This window comes from Otolemur garnettii, unplaced genomic scaffold (assembly GCF_000181295.1).
Source record: "Otolemur garnettii isolate 467f Iridium unplaced genomic scaffold, OtoGar3 scaffold00061, whole genome shotgun sequence".
Classification (NCBI taxonomy): domain Eukaryota; kingdom Metazoa; phylum Chordata; class Mammalia; order Primates; family Galagidae; genus Otolemur; species Otolemur garnettii.
In genome coordinates, this window is record NW_003852456.1 from 10,896,825 (window position 1) to 10,918,174 (window position 21,350).

A 21,350-nucleotide genomic window follows, 5' to 3' on the forward strand; every position below is an offset into this window, starting at 1 on the left:
AAAAAAAAAAAAAAAAAGATTTATAGTTCAGTGATTAAATGATGGTCTTTATGAGAATCTCTGCCTGACTTTATATAAATTTACTAATCTCTGAATCTTTTGCCTGTCTCTTAAATGGAAATATTAATACTGGCAGAAAGCATTTGAGAATTTGTTTAATCAGATGCATAAAGTGCTTGATGTAAAACTACCCCTTATTTTCTGTCTGTTATTGCTATGATTTTTACTGTACATTTTATGCTTTAGAATTCCAGAGCTTTTGTCCTGGCTAAAACAGCTACAAGTAAAATTGCATAATCCTCCCACCGTCCATTATCCCCCCAGTCAAGGACAAATGGACATATGTGTCACAATTGGCAGCCAAGATGGTCTTTGTAAGGTAAGACAGAAAGGGAGAGGTAGCCAACATGTAGGATGAAATATATTACTGAATATACTCATCTCTCACTTAGCCATGTGACACTATCACTACAAGTCTCAGAGGCTCTTTCACATGGACCACATTTTGCTTCTGAATTTCAGTGAATGGCAGTGGCACCTTCACCGTCTAACTAGTTCAATGACCAGAAATCAAGGCACATTTCTGATACTTCCTCTTCCTCACTCCTCTTCAGTCCATAATAATGGGCTGATTTCTTTAATTTCCTAAATACTTGTGAGTTCTCTACAATTCCCCCATCACTATTCTTGATCAAATGACCCTCGTCAAATGTGCCCAGGATCATGCAATAATTCCTAAACCTTCCATGTGCATTCTTGCCCTTCTTTTATTCTGTTCACACTGCAGCCAGATTGATCTTTTCAAAATGTGTATCTAGCCTCAGTGCCTGTGGCTCAAGCGGCTAAGGCGCCTGCTACATATACCCTGAGCTGGCAGGTTTGAATCCAGCCTGGACCCACCAAACAACAATGATGGCTGCAACCAAAAAATAGCCAGGCGTTGCGGCGGGCACCTGTAATCCCAGCTACTTGGGAGGCGGAGGCAGGAAATTCGCTTGAGCCCAGGAGTTGGAGGTTGCTGTGAGGTATGATGCCACAGCACTCTACGCAGGGAGACAGCTTGAGGCTCTGTATCAAAAAAAAAAAAAAAAAATGCATATCTGATAATGTGATTCCCTTAACCATCCCCTTGTTAGAATTCTTTCTTGCCACATGACTAAAGCACCTCAGCTACCTCCGTCCACCTCCATCTTATCTCACTCCACTCTCCTCTTTGCACTCTGCTTCAAGACATAGAATTCTTTCAGTTTCTCAAAATATAACTATTGTCACCACTTCCACCAAATATCACTTCCTGAGGGAAGCCTTCCCTGAAGTCCCTGAATGCCTAGATCTTCTACAATGAGCTCTTACAACCTTATGCTTCTATACTTAATAGCACTCGTGTTTTTAATGGTACATTTATTGGGTAATTATTTGATTAGCGTCTGACTCTCCCATGGACTGGTAGTCCCATGAGTGTATGAACCATGTCATTTTACTCATTATTTTATCTCTAGTACCTTCCAAAACACTGGCTTGTAGTATATATTTAATAAATTGTGAAAAAAACAAAAGGAATAAATGAATTTTAGGAGCCAAAATGATTATTTCTTTTTCACCTTACCCAAGAAACAGAGGTTGAAAAACTATGGCTTGAGAGCCAGATCCCCTCTTCACCTAATTTTGTAAGTAAAGTTTTATTGGAACCTGGTCAACCCATTCATTTATGTGTTGTCCATGGCTGCTTGCTCACTATAGAGGCAGAGATGAGTGTGCAAAAGAGACACTGTGACCTACAAAATATTTATTATTTGGCCCTTTACTGAAAACTTGCTAATTCCTACTCTAGAATTATGTGAACTCCTTAAAAAGGAGTTCTGAGCATAAAAACAATACTAACCTATGTGTAGTAGCAAGCTAACCTATGCTTCTTTTGTTAGGTCTTTGAAATGATCGTTAACCCCGGAGATAATATTCTCCTAAATGAACCTACTTATGGAGGAACACTTCAAGTTGTAAGTACACAGTTTTTATAAAAGGCATCTCTCATGATAGATAAGAAATCATTGTACCATTAGAATTAGTTGTCTACTGAAAAATAAAATAGCATCATTCATCTGTAAATAAGAGCATCTTAAATGATACATGGAAAACATGTGCACTGCACCCTCTGCTTTATACATTTCTTTTTTTAAAGTTTGAGGGCTCTAATTTGTTTACATGTTCAGCAATACTTGCTGTTTTCTGACTTTTTATTTATATTCCACCAAGCATGTGTGAAGCAGTATTTCACTGTAGTTTTGACTTGCATTTCTTTAATTTTTAAAAACTTTTTATTTTTTTTGCAGTTTTTGGTTGGGGCTGGATTTGAACCTACCACCTCCAGTATATGGGGCTAGCACCATACTCCTTTGAGCCACAGGCACCGCCCCTTAAAAACATTTTTTTCTGTAAGCCTCAGTCGTACAGAATAACCAGACTGCACATACAGCTCCCTTGTGCCCCTCTGCATGGACTGAATGTTGGAGCTTCTGCTTGAAAGGAACACGCATCACACTTCTGCCCAGAATTGACTGGCTAGAGCCAGATCGCAGCCAGGTCTGACGTAATGGGAAAGGGAGTGTAGTGCTCCCTGTGGAGAGGACAGCAGTGATTTTTGATAGGTAACATAATCTACCCCAAGGGAACAATAGAATTAAAATGTGTGTATAATCTCAGCCCTGAGGAGCTTAAAGCCAAGTGCAGGATAAATATTTAAGAGTATAAATGGTCACTTTCTTTGTTAGTAACTTTTGAAAAAAAGAGTGGCACTTGGATTTTGTCATCATGGCTCTGGTGCTTTTTTTGCCCAACAGCTGAAACCACTGGGCTGCAACATCATCAGTGTCGCCAGTGACGAGCATGGGATGGTCCCCGACTCCCTCAGAGAAATACTTTCCAAGTGGAAACCAGAAGATTCAAAGAACCCCAAGAAAAACACCCCCAAATTTCTCTATACTATCCCAAATGGTAACAATCCTACTGGAAACTCATTAACAAGTGACCGCAAAAAGGAAATCTATGAGGTATTTTAAAAGTGTGTTAATGTAGTTGTGTTTCTGTTTCTTGCTGACTTTTATAAGAGTAGTGTGTACATTCTCTTCCTTATCAGGGAAATGTTTGCCAGTTTACACATAATAATAAATCATTGCCTTTCCATTAATTATGAGGGTTTTTTCCCTTTTTCTTTAATTGATGACTTATTTTAAAAAAAAAATTATTGGCTCAGCACCTATAGCTCAACCGGCTAAGGCGCCAGCCACGTACACCTAAGGTGGCGGGTTCGAATCCCCAGCCCGGACCCGCCAAACAACAATGACGGCTGCAACCAAAAAATAGCCGGGCGTTGTGGCGGGCGCCTGTGGTCCCAGCTACTTGGGAGGCGGAGGCAGGAGACTCGCTTGAGCCCAGGAGTTGGAGGTTGCTGTGAGCTGTAATGCCACGGCACTCTACCCAGGGGGACAGCTTGAGGCTCTGTCTCAAAAAAAAAAAAAAAAAATTGGCCTGAGGTTAAATTTTATTAAATCATTTGATATTTGACCCCAAGTTTGATTTTATAATTTTATAGTTGTGTTGTTAACTTGTCTCTTCTGCTTCCTACTCCATGTCATTCAGGTTACAAAGAATTCTTTATAAATAAGAGGCATATTCTTTTGTAAAATCTGTTTGAGGTATTTATAATACCTAGTTTTTCACTATAAATATTATTTTAAAGTAACAGACATATTGAGCTCTACAGAAATCTTTGAAAAAAAAGAGCAATGTGGCTTTTAGAAAGGCTCTTTCATGTGCCTGTACACATTAATATCTTCCTGCAAACAGCTTTCTAAATACAGATCCTTGTTAAGCATATAGGACTTAGTCATGTGCAGTAAGAAAGATACTAACCACTTAAACTCACTTGGAAAATTTGAAGATTCAAAACGTTTTCTTATTCTTATTTTTGTACTCTCCTGGGCACTGTCCTGAGTTCTTTTCTGGGTTTACGTACCTGCCCTACATGGCCTGGTCCAGTTCTGTGCCCATGAATCTCAGTCTGGAAATGACGACCACCACACTGCCTGGCCCCTGCTTCTTCCTTGAGCTCCACACTTCTGTGCCCAACTTTCTCCTTGATAGCTGCATGCAGATGTCTCATGGGCATTTCACACTCAACACAGTTTCCTCATGCCAAACCTCTGATCCACACCCACTCACATTCTCCAGCCCTACAAACAGTGTGATCATGAGGCATTCTCCTTTATTCCTCTATCCCTTCACCTCCCTTCCCCTACATCTAGTTCATCCTGTGGACATGCCACAAAGTTGCCCAGATCCTTTCATCTTGCTCCACCCCATCACTGTCACCACCTTCCAAGCCACCACTCACCCTCACTGGGCTTCTATAGCACCATCTCCCTACCCCTTCATGCTGTCTCTAATCAGTCCCCTAAAACCAGTCGCATCCTCCTCTGCTGGCATGTCTGTGGACAGCAGGCTCATGAGCCTGTGTATAGCCCTGTGGCTTCTCCTGGTAGTTCAGTGAAGTCCAGTTTCCCTCTTGTGCCTTTTAAAGCAGTGAGACTGGTCAGTCTGCTCTCAGGCCTTACATTTGAATCTTCGTGGGGTAGCCACACTGGTTATTGTAGCCCTTAAACCTGCCAGAATATTTGCTCACCTGGGGCCATTGCCCTCACCTGTTGCTCAGTCCAGATTTTTCTTTTTTTTTTTTGAGACGGAGCCTCAAGCTATCCCCCTGGGTAGAGTGCCATGGCATCACAGCTCATAGCAACCTCCAACTCCTGGGCTCAAGCGAGTCTCCTGACTCAGCCTCCCAAGTAGCTGGGACCACAGGCACCCGCCACAACGCCTAGCCATTTTTTAGTTGCAGTCGAATCCCCGGGCTGGGGATTCGAACCCGCCACCTTGGGTGTATGTGGCTGGCGCCTTAGCCGCTTGAGCCACAGGCGCCGAGCCAGTCCAGATTTTTCTTACCTGGTACTTGCACAGCTGAATTCTTCCTATTACCTTGAATTCTTCTGTAGCCTGGTCAGGAAGGGCTTCCCCATGATTCAGCCTGAAATAGTTACTATCTCCCTCTCTCCCAGATGTCCCTATTAGAGTGCTGTCCCCAGCACCTTTAAAACTCCCATCAAATGTCTTCTGCTCTGCATCTATTGGCTGTGTCTATTCTGTCTTTCCTGCTAAGTTCCGTGAGAACAGGAGCTTTTGATCCCTTGTTTATCTCTTTATCTTCGTGTCTAGGACAACAAATGCTCAATTTTTGAATGAATGAATGAATAGTTATGATACTATTTATGAATTACAATTCCAAATGATTTCAATTTTGTATAACTCTTAAGATATACATTGCTTTAAGAAATAAATATGTCACTTTAACTCTTTTTAGCTTGCAAGAATATATGACTTCCTCATAATAGAAGATGATCCTTACTATTTTCTCCAGTTTAACAAGGTAAGTGATGGTGCGAGCTCATGTCACTGTAAGTTGTTGAAAGTCGGCACTGTGCTGGATGTTGGCCCGGCTGCTGAATCAGAACTTACCCCTTTACACTGAAACTGGCTGAATTAAGGTCAATATGCTGTCACTTTAGTTTTTAGTCTTCCAGTTTTATCGAGGGATTAGTGCCTTTCAGCTTATGTATTATTGCTCTTCTAGACGTTGCTTAGCTTCAAAATAGTAGCAGATCTGTGGGCAGTGCCATTGGAGAGACAGGCAGGGCTTCTTGAGCTTCTTGAGCTCCACACCCTACTCAGCTCTATCAGCATCATACCCAGCATCAGAAGTGGGTTTCATCTTGGGTTCAGCTGCAACATCTGGGTGAGTGTCTGGAGCATGGAGAAGGATTAGGAAGCTGTGCTCTAGCTGAAGTACAGGCCACTCTGATCGAAGGAGGAGGACACAGAGAATTGTACTCACCAAGATGGGAAGGTACCTGGGGAGACCCTGCATCTTGGCAGGGATGATGGACAGAGCCCAGGGTCCCTGTGTCCCCACACAGACACTGTGACTTGAGCTGTGAGGTCCCCCACTGCCACAAGTCTCCCTGTTGATTAGCTTACTGCTGGGGACCACATAGTGGGGTGGCATTGGAGAGCAGGCTTACTGGGGACCGGGCTCATTGTGCCTACCCCAACATCACCAGTTACCAGGTGGGAGGGAGCAGGGGAAGTGGAGGCCTGTGACTAGAGCCAGCTGTACCCCAACCTGGGCATTTAAGTGAAGGAGCTCAAGAGATCCCACAGTAGTGGCCTTGGCAGAGCCTGTGTCGGGGGAGAGCACTAGCCATCCAGTGGTCCAGCCCCATAGCTCCCCCAGCCAAAGGAACAAGCCTAGCCTGGCACATGCTGCCTGGGAGGGGAACTCTGCTCTGCAGACTCACACTGCAGGCCATGTGCCTGATGGCAGACCATGCCCCACTATCCCAGCCACCATGCTTCCCAGTCTGTGGGCCAGCTGAGGGCCGCCTCCCTACAAGGCCATTGGCCATACACCTTAATCATGTGAGCTGGCCAGCAGGCCACACCCCCACCAACCCCAGAGCCAACCAGCAGAATGAACCACAAGCCCACACTGCAGTAGGCAGGACATGCTCTTGCACCAGTCCACAGGGCCATGCTGTGGCTCACCACCACAGGCTGCTAGTGACAAGCTGCCCCTCACTGTACCACCTTTTTTTTTTTTTTTGAGATGGAGCCTCAAGCTGTCCCCCTGGGTAGAGTGCCATGGCTTCACTGCTCACAGCAATCTCCAACTCCTGGGCTCAGCCTCCCAAGTAGCTGAGACTACAGGAGCCCGCCACAATGCCTGGCCTTTTTTTTGGTTGCAGCCATCGTTGTTTGGCGGGCCCGGGCTGGGGATTCGAACCCGCCACCTTAGGTGTATGTGGCTGGCGCCTTAGCTGCTTGAGCCACAGGCGCCGAGCCTGTACCACCTTTAAACCTAGACTGGATGGAGCAACTACTGCAGCCTTGACACCTATGACTGCAGCCTAGTTAGCCTCACCAAGTGGCCACTTACACTACCGCAGGGAGACCTGGGCAGAGCAGCTCCCACAGTGCCTATCTGAGAACCAGGCAACAGTCCATACAAACATACCCCAGCACCATGTTGGATCAAGAGGGCACTAGGAGATAGCCACGTTGCAAGCACTCAGTGCATCCACCCCCACCCGGCAGTCTGTCCTCTGAAGCAGGAGATGAAAGCATCATCTAGGGAGCCCCTCCTCTCTAAGTAGGAGAGTTCCCAGCAGAGGAGAACAGGTGTGCCCCAAACCTATCAGCCCTAAGCTGAGAGAAAAGGTCTCAGATGAGAAGAAACCAAAATAATTTTGTCAACATGAAAAAACAAGCCAGTTTAGCACCCCCAAATGATCACAGTAGCTCCACAGTAGTGGATCTCAATGAAAAGAAAATTGTCAAAAATCTTGGAATTCAAAATATGGATGGCAAACAAGATAGATGGAGTTGGAGATAAGGTTGAAAACAACACAAATCAAAACAATATTTGAGGACATGAATGAAAAATATGAAAAACTCACTAAAGAGATAGACAACATGAGAAAGGATATAACAGAACTTAAGAAAATGAAAGAGTCATTTAGGGAATTACAAAATACAGCAGCAAGCTTCACCAATAGGGTAGACCAAGCAGAAGAAAGGGTCTCAGAGTTTAAAGATAGGGCTTTTGAACTAACCCAGTCAGTCAAAGATTTGGAAAAAAGAATGAAGAAGGATGATTGATCACACAGAGAAATGTGAGCATGTGTGAAAGGAGGCAATACATGAAGTATAGATATCACAGAGGTAAAAAAAAGAAAATGGGGGCCGCACCTGTGGCTCAGTGAGTAGGGCACCGGCCCCGTATACCGAGGGTAGTGGGTTCAAACCCGGCCCTAGCCAAACTATAACAAAAGATAGCCGGGCATTGTGGCAGCCACCTGTAGTCCCAGCTACTCCAGAGGCTGAGGCAAGAGAATCACCTAAGTCTAAGAACTGGAGGTTGTTACCAGCTGTGATGTCATGGGACTCTACCAAGGGCAACAAAGTGAGACTATCTCTTAAAATAAAATAAAAGGAAAATGGAAAAACATAGAATACCTATCCAATGGGATTATTGAAGGGAATTTCCCTGGTGTAGCCAGAGATTCAGAGATCCACATACAATATGGTCATCTAACGCAAGGATGATTGAAAACAAATAGTTCATCAGCCGAGCCAAAGCCAAAAGGAGGGACAGAATTCTATAAGCTGCAAGGCCAAAGCAGCAACTAATGTAAAAAGGGAAAGCTGTCAGGGTAACACCAGATTGTTCAGTGGGAACCTTACTGGCCGGGGGATTTTTAATCTTTGTAAGTAGAACAACAGCCAACCAAGAGTTTTGGAACCTACAAAACTAAGTTTCATAAGTGATGGTGAAATAAAGTCTTTTCCAGATAAGCAAACACCAAGAGATTTGTAACTACTAGACCTGCTTATAAGAAATGTGCAGCAGTGCATTGTACATGCAACAGCACAATAGATGCTACCAGTGTGAAAACCCCTAAAATTTACAGCTTATAACGTTTATGAAGCAATAGCACTAAAGGGAGAACAAGATAAACAGGTATCATCCAACATAATGAATGAATGGAACAGCATCACATATACCAACAGTCAACATGAACAGTCTGAATGCCCCAAGTAACAGACATTGAATGGATGATGAAAACAGCCAAGTGTTTTTTGTCTTCAAGAAACACATCTAAACCACAAGGACTCACAGGCTCATGGAAAATATATAGGAAAAAGAATTTCATACAAATGGAAACAAAAAGCAAACAGGTGTATAGTCCTTCTCATATCAAATAAAACAGACTTTTTTTTTTAGACAAGGTCTTACTCTGCTGCCTAGGCTTCAAATTATACTACAAGGTTATAGTAACCAAAACAGCAGGTACTGCTATGAAAGTAGACATGTAGACCAGAGAATCAGGACAGAGAGCCCAGATATCAAACCATCTACCTACAACCCAATAATTTTTGACAAGACAGACAACAGCATACACTGGGGAAAAGAAGTCCTATTCAATAAATTGTGCTGGGAAAATTGGATAGCCACATGGAGAAGAATGAAACAAGATTTCTCACCACTTAACAAATTAAAGATGGATTAAAAATTTTAATGTTAAGTCATGAAACCATAAAATTTCTGAAAGAAAATGTAGGAAAAACTTTTCTAGAACATAGGCAAAGAATTTATGACTAAGATCCCAAAGGCAGTTATAGCAACAACAAAAATAGATAAATGCAACTTGATTAACTTACAAAGCTTCTGCACAGCAAAGGGAATAATAAACAGCAAATAACCTATAGAATTGGAGAAAATGTTCACAAATTATATATCTGATAAAGGGCTAATATTAAGAATCTACAGTGAAATCAAATCAGTAAAAAGAAAACTAACATTTCTTTTTTTAAAGTAGGCAAGAGACAAGAACAAAAGTTTGTCTCAGCACCTGTAGCTCAGCGAGTAGGATGCTGGCCAGGTCCACCATAGGTTCAAGCCCGGCCAGGGCCTGCTAAACCATAATGACAACTGCAACCAAAAAATAACTGGGCATTGTAGCAGGCGCCTATAGTCCCAACTACTCAGGAGGCTGAGGCAAGAGAATTGCTTAAGCCCAGGAGTTTGAGGTTACTGTGAGTTGTGATGCCATGGCACTCTACCAAGGGCAACATAGTGAGACTCTGTCAAAAAAAAAAAAAAATAGAACAGAAGTTTTTCCTAAAATGACAGGCAAATGGACAAGTAACATGAAAAAATGCTCAATGTCACTGATCCTCAGGAAAATGCAAACTAAAACCACAGTGAGGTAGCACTTCACCCCTATAAGACAGGACATTATTAGTAAGTCAGCAAACAACAGGTGCTGATGTGGGTGCAGAGAGAAAGGAACATTTACACTGTTGGTGGGACTGCAACTTAGTACAGCCTCCATGGAAAACAGTATAGACATTTCTCAAAGAACTATAGACCTACTATTCAATCCAGCAATCCCACTGCTGGGTATCTACCCAGAGGGAATGAAGTTATTTCATAGAAAAAGATACATGTACTTGAGTGTTCATCATAGCATAATTTACAGCTGCAACATTATGGTATCAATCTATGTGCCCAGCAGTTCCACAGTGGATGTATATACGCCATGGGGCACTATTCAGCCCTAGAAAGGAATGAAATAATTGCTTCTACCGCAACTTGGATGGAACTAAGACCATTATCCTGAGTGAAGCATCTCAGGAATGGAAAACAAAACACCACATGTTCTCACTAATAAGTGGGAGCTAATCAATGGGTCACACAGGCACAACAGGATATAAAGGACATGGACAATCAAGAAGTAGGTCTTGGGGGGGACAAAAACTTACCTGTTGGATACAATCAATATTATTCTGGTGACAGGCACAGCAAAAACCCTGACATAGCATTATAGCCAGTATCCGTGCATATAAAACATTGTGCCCCCTTAATTCTTTTGGGAAAAAGCTGAAGCAGAAAAGGTCTGTGCTCAGTGGGTGATGTCCCTTTTATATACAGGCAGAGGTATCCCAGGCAGCATGCCACATGTTTGCTACCCTGTCGTTGTATGTGCTGGATCCTACCTGCAAAATAACAGACTTTTAGGTTCATTTTCCCTGCATCTTGCATGCACACACACGTATACATACATACATATACATGCGTGTGTGTGCTACTTCTCACTATTAGTATTTTCAAATAGACAACACACAGTAGCAATAAGACACCTAATGCCCAGTTCCTCAGAATCCATCTCTTTCTTTGCTCTCAGGGTACAAAGAACATATGCTTGGATTCAGTTCCCGCTTTAAACATAACTGAGAAGAAACACAAGCTTTTTCTTTCCTTTTTTTAAGACAGAGTCTCACTCTGTCACCCTGGGTAGAGTGCCATAGCATCATCATAGCTCAGCAAGGTCAAACTCCTGGGCTCAAGTGATCCTCCTGCCTCAGCCTCCCAAGTAGCTGGAACTACAGGCACCTGCCACCATACCTGGCTAGTTTTTCTGTTTTTAGTAGAGACGAAGTCTCACTCTTGCTGAGGCTGGTCTTGAACTCCTGAGCTCAAGCAATCCACCCGCCTCAGCTTTCAACTCTTGACTTCTCTGTCTGGTTTGCCAGAGCATCACTTCTGTGTACTCACTCTCCCACTCTCGCCCATAAGCCCTCATCTCCTTTGTGCCTCTCTTTGAAGTACATTAACTATCAGCATCAGTGTTTCACACTGACTCCATTTCACACCTTCCTCCTCCTCTTATCTCTGTCAGTCCCAAGGATAAGTGTTTTCTCTCTGAATGACTGTGAATGCTGCCAGCTCCTCTCATTTTGGTCTCGTCAAAACTAGTTTTTCTCGACTTCTCTCTTTAAGTCTGTTGATCCTGGATTTCAACCTTTGTAGCAAGGAGGACCTGTTTGAGGTTTCTCTAAATTTGTAATAATGGCATCTGGAGCAAATAAAGAAGCCTCTGTGTGTGTGTTTGGTAGAAAGGTCATGAAGAGAAGCCCATGCCTTAAGAGAATGTGTTTCTTGTCCTGTGTTGCAGGCTGAAGGAAAGGTAAGAGCATATCTGTGCCTGTCCCACAAATGACGCCACCACTCTCTGTGCAATATGATGATGTGTTGACTAACAATTCTCACTCAAAGTTTCTTGGTTTTGTTTTCCATTTTAAGTCCTGGGCACCAACATTTCTGTCCATGGATGTTGATGGGCGTGTCATCAGAGCTGATTCTTTTTCAAAAGTCCTCTCCTCTGGGTAAGAATCACCTAACGTGAGGCTGCCCTCTAAAGAGCTAGAGACCGCACCCCACCATCTTTTGGTCCACACGGTTCTTTTCATGACAATGGTTGATGTTCACACAGGCCTGTTCTCTCTCATTCATCTCCAGTAGTCAAAGATATCATTCATTAGTCTAAGGTTGTAGCAGGACTGGTCGGGATTTTGGTATCATATATGAAAGAGTACATTTGAAGATATATGGTCAGGTTTGTTTTAAATAAATGTACCCTGCAATTTAAATCTATATTTGAGATAAGATTTAGTCAGCTGTATTAGGTTTTTGGTTGCAGCCTACTTCCTGACAAAGGCAGGAAAGTGACACATATCGATTGTTGATGTGGTACTGGTCTTAAGCCGTGTCTCTGTGTGTAGGTTGAGAGTCGGGTTTTTAACTGGTCCAAGACCCTTGATACAGAGAGTTGTTCTTCACACAGAAGTGTCAGCGTTGCACCCCAGCACTTTTAACCAGGTAAGGACAATTTTGGAAATAGATTTGACCCCTCTGATTTTCTCATCAGTAAAATAGAAATTTGTGAAGCATGAATTAGCTAAAGTATATCTTAATGTATTTTAAGTACTGGCACATATCAAGTACTATATGAATTTTTTTTATTTTTACTGTTAGCATTATGACAATTAGTATTATAAATCTCTGAGTATATAAGCTAGGTTCAGCTTGTTGTATCTTCTTATAGTGGTTTACGTGTGATCAAGAGTGGTTTGCTTTTACATTTGGCAAAAGTCACATTTTTAGGGAATGAACTGACTTCTGTCATTGTTTTATTTACTTTAGCTTATGGTATCCCAGCTTCTACACCAGTGGGGACAAGAAGGCTTCCTGGTTCACGTGCACAGGTACTGAAACATTCGGTAAAATACTTAGGAACAAAATAAGAGCTCCATGGACATGGTGCAGATGACCCAGAATGTTGGTTTTTATTCATCCTTCCTAATCCTGACGAAGATAGTAGAAACAGTCTCTTAGAAATCAAAAACCAATTAGTTTTATTTGCTCTTTACCTAGACAGTCTTTTCAGTAGCTTCCAAGTTACGATTTGAAAGCAATGTCTGCCCACACCGAAAGTGATCCAAACTTCCCACCAGCTTAGGGTTCCCAATGTAACTCACTGTTTAATTGATTCACAGGGTAAACTGTACATGCACATACCTATTTGATAATCACCTGGGAGGGGCACGTGGCATAGGATTTTACTCAAGCAAAGATGAGTGAAAACATAATTTTCCTAAGTAAAAAGTATATTGGTGCAAGGGATGTGATATTTTAGTTATGTGAATGTGTTGCCTCCTGGGTCATTTATAAGTCAGGAAAGACAGGATGTCCTCATTCCCAGATCAGTAATTCCTCATTTCAGTGGCATTTTCTTCAATTTTAAGTGTTCTCCTGCCCTGCAGATGATAACCATTGTCATAGACAACTAGTCCCAAAGATTGATCCTGTTACTTTCTCCTACTTCCATATTTTGCATAGAAATGGACTTTCCTTTATTATTTTTCACTTTTAAGTTATTCCACAAGAAGGAAGAAAAACAGAAAAGTTTTATCACCACACAAGTCAAGCAAATACACTCTGATCTCCAGTCAACATTTTATTACAATTAAGACAGAAAACAAATTCTTACAGCCTGGACTCAGAGCTTTTTTTTTTTCTGCAATCAGTACACTAAGCACATCCTTTCCACTGTTTTCTCTTACAGGGTTATTGATTTCTACAGGAGCCAGCGAGATGCAGCTTTGGCAGCTGCAGACAGGTGGCTCAGTGGTGAGTAGGGCACACACCTGCCTGGATACGCACAGCACCCATTTGAGTAGGTGACAAACTGCATGTTACCAGCAGTCTGCATTCCAGGAGGGTGCTTGCCTAGGAAATGCTACCCGTGAATGATCCCAGAAATCAGATTCTGCAGACCCTGGCACAAGTCTCCCTATTTCTCCTGTTTCTCCTGTACCCTTCTCTGCTACAAAGAATTGGCCATTTAAAAAAAAAATTATCTGAAAATCAACTGGCTATAACTTACTTAAACCTAAATAATATCCCTAGCTAAAACTTTTAGACTAATTTCAAAATTTGCTTTGAATAGAAGAGGAATTATCAAACAAGCCAATACTCCTTTTTTGACTAAACTGTGTAAAGGTGATATAGTCTCTGTCCTTACAACATATTTGCCTTATAATTACTAACCTGCTTTTTCTATCTAATAATATTGGTTGCTAATTTGATTGTAGGATTTTTTTTTGTTAGAGAAAAAGGTAAAATTAATTAAATGGCTTCAATTATATTATTAAAATGCCTTTGTTATAAATAATAGTAACCAAACATACTAATAATTCCTTATTTCTGTCATATCTTATTCCCTATAAAGTCTTTGTAGAATAGACTTACTTTTTTTTTTTTTTTTTGAGACAGAGTTTTACTATGTTGCCCTCAGTAGAGTGCCATCGTGTCACAACTCACAGCAACCTAAAAATCTTGGGTGCAAGTGATACTCTTGACTCAGCCTCCCAAGTAGCTGGCACTATAGACACCCGCCACAATGCCCAGCTATTTTTTGCTTCACTTGTCCTTGTTGGTTAGCTGGTCCGGGCCAGGTTCCAACCCACCAACTTCAGTGTACATGGCTGGCACCATAGCCACTACAGTTGCTACGGGTGCCAAACAAGAATAGACTTAGTTTTTGGTAAGAGTACTATTCTAACCTAGGCTAAGTGACTTGTGCCTGTAACCCTGACACTGTAGAAGACCAAGCCAGGAGGATCCTTAAGACCAGGAGTTGAAGACCAGCTTAAGCAACAGAGCAACTCTGCCTCTATGAAAAATTGTTTTTAATTAGGCAGGCATAGTAGTATGCACCTATAGTCCCAGATATTTGGGAGGCTGCAGCAGCAGAATCACTTGAGCCCAGGAGTTTGAGGCTGCAGTGAGCTAAGATGATGCCATTGCAGCTGGACTCCAGAACAAGAGTCTCCAAACAAAAAAAAAAAAAAAATTAAAAATTAAAAAAAAATTAATTTAATTTAAAAATTAAAATTCTACCAGTCCTAAGGAAAATGTTTGAAACAAGAACAAATTTTATTTTTTAAAAAAGATAGTAGTGAAATCAAATTATCCTTTCTTTTTGATTTCTCTGTTCTGATATTCAACTAAACAGAAAGCCTATTTGTAAATGCTTCTGGAATTCCTGAATTTTAACAATTTGCATAATTAATTGCATTCTGATAAAAATTCTAATCCATGGAACTTCTAAACTGTTATGTAAATGATAACATTTATTGAGATGCTGAAAGATCCAGAAAGAATTAAAGAGCCTTCTTTGAAAATTGAAACAGCCTTGTTTGTCTGAGCATTGCCCTACCTGAGGGGTGGGCCTCGGTTCCCTGCATTGCCCAGTCTGGCCCCGTCACACGTGTGCTCGCCCTGTCACACGTGCGCCACACCAGTGACATGTCCCGGCCTCTCTCCCCTCCCTCACCCACACTGACTCCTGTAAATAAAACACATCAATTTTCAGGGGTCCTAGAATTGTAAAAGAGCTGTCCCTGAGGGAATTTTCTGGAAACACTGGCTGATATTACTGTGCTTGGGTTATCTAATGGCATCCATGCTGGCGTCCAAGATGCTTTTCTTCAGATGACATCTATCTTCTGCTTTTGTTCACAGGTTTGGCAGAATGGCACATTCCTACTGCTGGGATGTTTTTGTGGATTAAAATTAAAGGCATTTCTGATGTAAGAGAACTGATTGAAGAAAAAGCCATCAAGAAAGAGGTAAAGCCAGAAGTGGGATGGCGAAGCCTTGAGAAAAGTTACACTTTGTCTTTAAAGTAATTTTATACTCCAACAAAATGGAAAGAGAGTTTTTTTTGTTTTGTTTTGGGGGACATTTTTTGAGACAGAGTTTCACTATGTTGCCCTCAGTAGAGTGCTCTGGCGTCACAGCTCACAACCTTAAACTCTTGGGCTTAAGCAATTCTCTTGCCTCAGCTTCCCAAGTAGCGGGGACTACAGGCTCCAGCTGCAACACCTGGGTATTTTTTTGTTATAGTTGTCATTGTTATTTAGCAGACCCAGGCTAGGTTCAAACCTACCAGCTCCAGTATATGTGCGCCCTAACCACTGAGTTACAGTACCAAGCCAAGGAATGTTTCTTATTGCACAGCATCCAACTCATAATGTGCCAGTGATTAGATACATCATCTCATACATTTTGAGATCACGTAATTATTCAGCTGCCATCAATCAGTAGAAGTACACTTATTCCTAAAGCTGTTGGCCCACACCAACTCCAGCCCCTACTCACCTGTAGCCTCAGGTGAGTTTCCTTCCTGGGGCTCAGCCTAAAATACAGACACAGAAAGAATCCCTCCCACACAGGGTGCTGTGCTGATCACTTGAGCCCACTGTGCAGAGCACTTAGGTTAGCCTGGCTCTCATAAATGCTCCATCAGTTCCAGCTGTTATTACTTAAAATGGAAAGATTTTCTTTTCCTGGGTATGAAAGTAAAGTATACTGATGATAGGAAATTTGGAAAATGCATAAAAGCACACTGAAATTTTTTTAATTAGCCCATAATTTTACCTCCCAGTTTGTGACCATTAGAGATATATTTTCTAGAAATGCTTATATATGTTCTTCTAGTATTTTGGCATGTAATTATTTTACATAGTTAAAATTACCTAGAAAAGTTTGTGTCTTGATTTTTTTTACTTAAAATTAGCTCATGAGAATGTTTCCTAGCTTTTCTTTTTTCCTCCTTTTGTATTTATAAAATTAAAAGTCTACCTACATTTCATTTGGGGGCATTGATTAAGCTGAAAACTCTGAATATTTTTCTGCATAGCTTTTTCAGTTTACCAAATAAATTATATCTTCTCCATTTATTAATTCCATTCTGTTTGTCAATGTTTTGTAAACACTGAGGTTTCTTTCTAGAATTACTGGTTTGAAGCAGTAAATACTAGAGAACAGATTGTGCTGATGATGGCAACGTGCGCGAATGCCCAGGGGACAAGGTGCTCGCTCTGGAATCAGATCTGGAGACAGCCACCTACACTACAGCCCAGGAGTCATGGTGTTCTGAGAGTCAGATCTGGAGACAACCACCAGCACTGCAGCCCTGGCCTAGCAGCCTGGGGGTTATTTCCTTGGTTGGCCTCTTACTTGAGCACAAGGCTCTTGACTCCTCAGTTGTTCTACTCCTAGTCTCACTACACAGTAGGCACTTAAGAAATATTTACCTAACTTATTCCAAATAAATACATCCTAGTATAGGCCAGGCACAGTGCCTCACACCTGCAATGTGCATACTCTGGGAGGCTGAGGCAGGTGGATCACTTGAGCTTAGGGGTTCAAGACCAGCCTGAGCAAGAGTGAGACTCAATCTTTACTAAAAATAGAAAAAGTGAGACAGAAGGATTCGCTTGAGGTCAGGAGTTTGAGGTTGTTGTGAGCTATGATGATGCCACAGCACTCTATCCAGGGCAACAGAGTAAGACTCTATCTCAAAAATAAATATGTAAATAAATAAATCCTGGTATAAGTCAATTTGGTACAGTCTTTGCTTTTCTATCAGTACCATTTTCACCAAAGACATTTGTTAAGTGGCTCTCTGTCCAGATCTCTGAGCTGAGTTCTGAGAACACGGACTTCACATTCTGCTGTTTCCAGCTCTCTCCATTTATTCTGAATATCCTGTTGCATGTTCCTTTGTCTTTTCTAAATGATCTCCAGCTTCATAGCCACTTCCTTAGCCCAGGTATTGTTCATCTTGCAAAGAGGTTATGACCACTCCCCTCCTTTTATGGCTCCTTGCTTCTAGTACCTTCCAAGACTTTTCCACGGTTGTGGGAGAAATGATGGTGTTCATTCATTATCAGTAAGGAGTAAGAAACCTGTCTTCTGCCTGTGAATCTTGCCCCAGAGCACCCCAGAGCATCTCACTCCCACTCCATGCTGATTTAGGCAGTGGCCAGTTCTGTCTGTGTAACAAGCAGCTACCCTCAAAAGCAGAAGCATTTGATGACCATGATTGTACCAGGCAGTGCTGACCATCATGAAAGATGAACTGCAAAATCTCAAGAGACTTAACACAGTGCAAATTTGTTTCTGACTCTTGTAAATTCAAAGATGGGTCCTGCATACAGCTCTACCCTAGCTGGATTCAGAGGCCTGCTCCCTCCCCTCTTGTTGCTGTTCATCTTTTAACACATGGACTCCAGAGTGGCTGTAGCATGGAGGGAGCTGCTGTGTCACACAGGGGAGATCTTTGTGGGCCAGGCCCAGAAGCAGCACATAGAGCTTGTGCTCATGTGGCCATGTCTAAACTGTAGAGGAACTGGGGGACCAAGTGTTTGTATGCCCAGGAGAGGACTGCAGAGTTTGCTGTCTGAGTTGTCACTGCCTCGAGGCCATCCCCGAGTCTGTCTTGACACACTTGGTGTTTTTATTCCGTCACCTTCTACATTGAATTATTTACCTCCCTTCAGTTCTTTGCACCTGTTTTCTTCCCATCTTGGGACCTTTACAATCAGCATCTTCTCCCTCAGATACTGTTCACACTTTGTGCCTGGCTAACAATTACTTACCTGTCAGGTCCCAACTTAAAACTCACTTTCAAACTCAGTGACTTAAAAATGATATCTCATTATTTGAATTTATGTTACCGTTCTAGTTAGATTAAACATTTGTGATTATTTCTGTATCTTTAGTAAGGTTTCCTTTGTGCATTACAGCTAGAATTTGAGTGCTTCTCTTCTCTGTTTCTGGCGCTTCCTTACATATTTGGAGGAGATGGCATTTGCCATGTAATTGTAAATATTTTCCAGCTTCTATGTATTTAGTTGTGTCACTGTATGATACACATATGCCCAATTTTTATATGAGTGTTTTTCTTTTGACTTCTTTAACTGCATTTGAACTTAAAACATCCTTCCTCACTCAGACTAGGTTTACTTGTATTTTCTTAGTTTTTCTTTAATAGTACATTACTCATTTCCCACACAATTTCTTAGATATTACTGCTTCCTGGAAACGGTTTCTACAACAATAGCTCAGCTCCCAGCCCTTATGTGAGAGTATCCTTCTCTTCAGCCTCTCCAGAACAGATGGATGTGGTGAGTACACAGTCTCCAGAGTGCCCTGGTCCACTCTGTGAACTAGAGCGTCACTTCATGTCTTTAAAACTTAAGTTTCTAAAAGTCAGGTACTGATTAACCATCAGGAACTGCTACTCTAAGGCCCATTTTACTTTGTTGCTAGACTGCTTTAGACAGTTGAGTCTACGGTGGAATTAAAGTTTGTCTTACTGAATAATCTCTCAGAATTCAGGAAGAGTGCTGGGAGATTACCAGCATGCGACAAGGAAACTGTTTCCCTCCTTCTTGGATTTCCATGAGCCAAATCCAGACAGCCTCAGTCTCCCTCTCTGAAGAAAAAGGTGTCAGCAGGGTCAAGTAGAATGATTCTCTGAAATGAAGCACAATCTAGCTTTACGCACAATAGCATCCTAAGGACTGTGTATCTGGAAACCCAAATAAGAAGAGTGTAAATTGAACATTGGGCGGAGTTGGTGTTCATCCTTGGAGGTAGACATTTGGGGGGTCATCTTTATTAACCTGCTTTCTCAAGTCATTAACTAAATACACTTTTTATAAGTATCCTCAGCTTTTATGGAAATAGATTGTTGAAACTACAGAGAATATATGTGCAGTGAGAGATTCTATGAAAAATTAAAATAATTTGTATCATAAGTAAAGTAGAAAATGACCATCTTGGCTCAGCACCTGTGGCTCAAGCAGCTAAGGCACCAGCCACATACACCTAAGGTGGCGGGTTCGAATCCCCAGCCCGGGCCCGCCAAACAACAATGATGGCTGCAACCAAAAAATGGCCGGGCGTTGTGGTGGGCGCCTGTAGTCCCAGCTACTTGGGAGGCTGAGGCAGGAGACTCGCTTGAGCCCAGGAGTTGGAGGTTGCTGTGAGCGTGATGCCATGGCACTCTACCCAGGGGGATAGCTTGCGGCTCTGTCTCAAAAAAAAAGAAAATGACCATCTTGAGGGCTATAAAAGCAAGAGGAAACTCTGGGAGTCTGACATACTTTCGTCTGGATATTTTAGTGGCATTGACAGCATCCTGCCCACATAAAGCTGATGTTAAACTTTACTTTTCATTACCTCGTCTCAAACTCAAGCAAACACTTTGAATTATTAAAGTTAGAACAGACTTTTCCAAAGTAAAATTTTAATTTAAGTAATTCTTATCTTTTTTCTCTTTTAGGCCTTCAAGATATTAGCCCAACTTATAAAAGAATCTTTATGAAAAAGAGTCAGACTGATCATACTGTTCATGGATTTTTCCAATAAATTATTTTCATGTTTTCACAGGAAGACATAGTCATTGATGTTAGACTTACAGATCGGATTTTCTCATACATATCTGTAGTAGTTCAATGAGACAACTTTTAAAGTGCCTTTAAATCATCAGATTGCCAAAATATGAGTCTGTTATGAATTTTTGATTAATTTTCAATCTGCAAAATTTATTTTTGTCTTGGATCTTATTGTAAAGAACTCTATAGTTGCTTTATAATTTCCCATAAATTTTCTTTGAAAATAATATTTTATGCCATATTATTTTGAAAATTTAAGGAAATAATTAAGTTCAAAATGGTATATAATGGGTACTTTTTCTATTTTTAGAAAATTTTAATGAGAACAAAAATTATTGTGATGTGACCATTATAAATGATTTTTATTAAGAATACCATAGATGGCTTGGCACCCATAGCTCAGTGAGTAGGGTGCCAGCCACATACACTGAGGCTGGTGGGTTTGAGCCCAGCCTGGACCTGCTAAACAACAGTGACAATTCCAACCAAAAAATAGCCAGGCATTGTGGTAGGCACCTGTAGTCCCAGCTACTTGGGAGGCTCAGGCAAGAGAATCACTTAAGCCCAAGAGTTTGAGGTTGCTGTGAGCTGTGACTCCACAGCGCTCTAACCAAGAGCAACATAGTGAGACTCTGTCTCAAAAAAAAAAAAAAAAGAATACCATAGACATTATATTATGCCACAGAAATCCCTTTAAAATAAAATTCTGAAGCTAAACTTACCAGCATATGAGGCCGGTGCCTTACTCCTTTGAGCCACAGGCACCGCCCTATTCAGATTTTTTTTTAATGATTTTCTTTCTTTTTCTTTATTTTCCCCATCTCACTACTACACTTGATCTTAGCCAAAAGGCTAAGAAGCGATTCCCCATCTCATTACTAAAATAATATATGCTCATTTTAGAATTTTCAAGCAATCCAGAAAGTATAAGGAATAAAGTAAAAGCACTGAGTACCTCCCCTGTCCCCGAATCATCATCCTCATTTGTCTTCCTGCCCTGATGAGGTGCTGGGCACACTCACACACACACAAGACCTAAAAAATAGGCCCTCATTGTGAGCATATCATGAATACCCCATATTTTTTTT

At 41.5% G+C, this 21,350-nt stretch overlaps 1 protein-coding gene across 2 annotated transcripts in view; it reads left to right on the forward strand.

Annotated features, from left to right (window-relative positions):
- The window catches only part of AADAT (aminoadipate aminotransferase), a 22,954-nt gene extending 2,762 nt beyond the window's left edge, over nt 1-20,192 (forward strand). For both annotated transcript variants that reach the window (XM_012806967.1, XM_003792815.1), the window contains exons 3-13: nt 247-379; nt 1,923-1,997; nt 2,838-3,047; nt 5,411-5,476; nt 11,753-11,835; nt 12,232-12,328; nt 12,653-12,714; nt 13,575-13,639; nt 15,536-15,642; nt 18,886-18,987; nt 20,151-20,192. In XM_012806967.1, coding sequence (XP_012662421.1) covers nt 247-379; nt 1,923-1,997; nt 2,838-3,047; nt 5,411-5,476; nt 11,753-11,835; nt 12,232-12,328; nt 12,653-12,714; nt 13,575-13,639; nt 15,536-15,642; nt 18,886-18,987; nt 20,151-20,192 — 1,042 coding nt within the window. The remainder of the gene's footprint in view (nt 1-246; nt 380-1,922; nt 1,998-2,837; nt 3,048-5,410; nt 5,477-11,752; nt 11,836-12,231; nt 12,329-12,652; nt 12,715-13,574; nt 13,640-15,535; nt 15,643-18,885; nt 18,988-20,150) is intronic.
- The last annotated feature ends 1,158 nt before the right edge of the window (nt 20,193-21,350 follow it).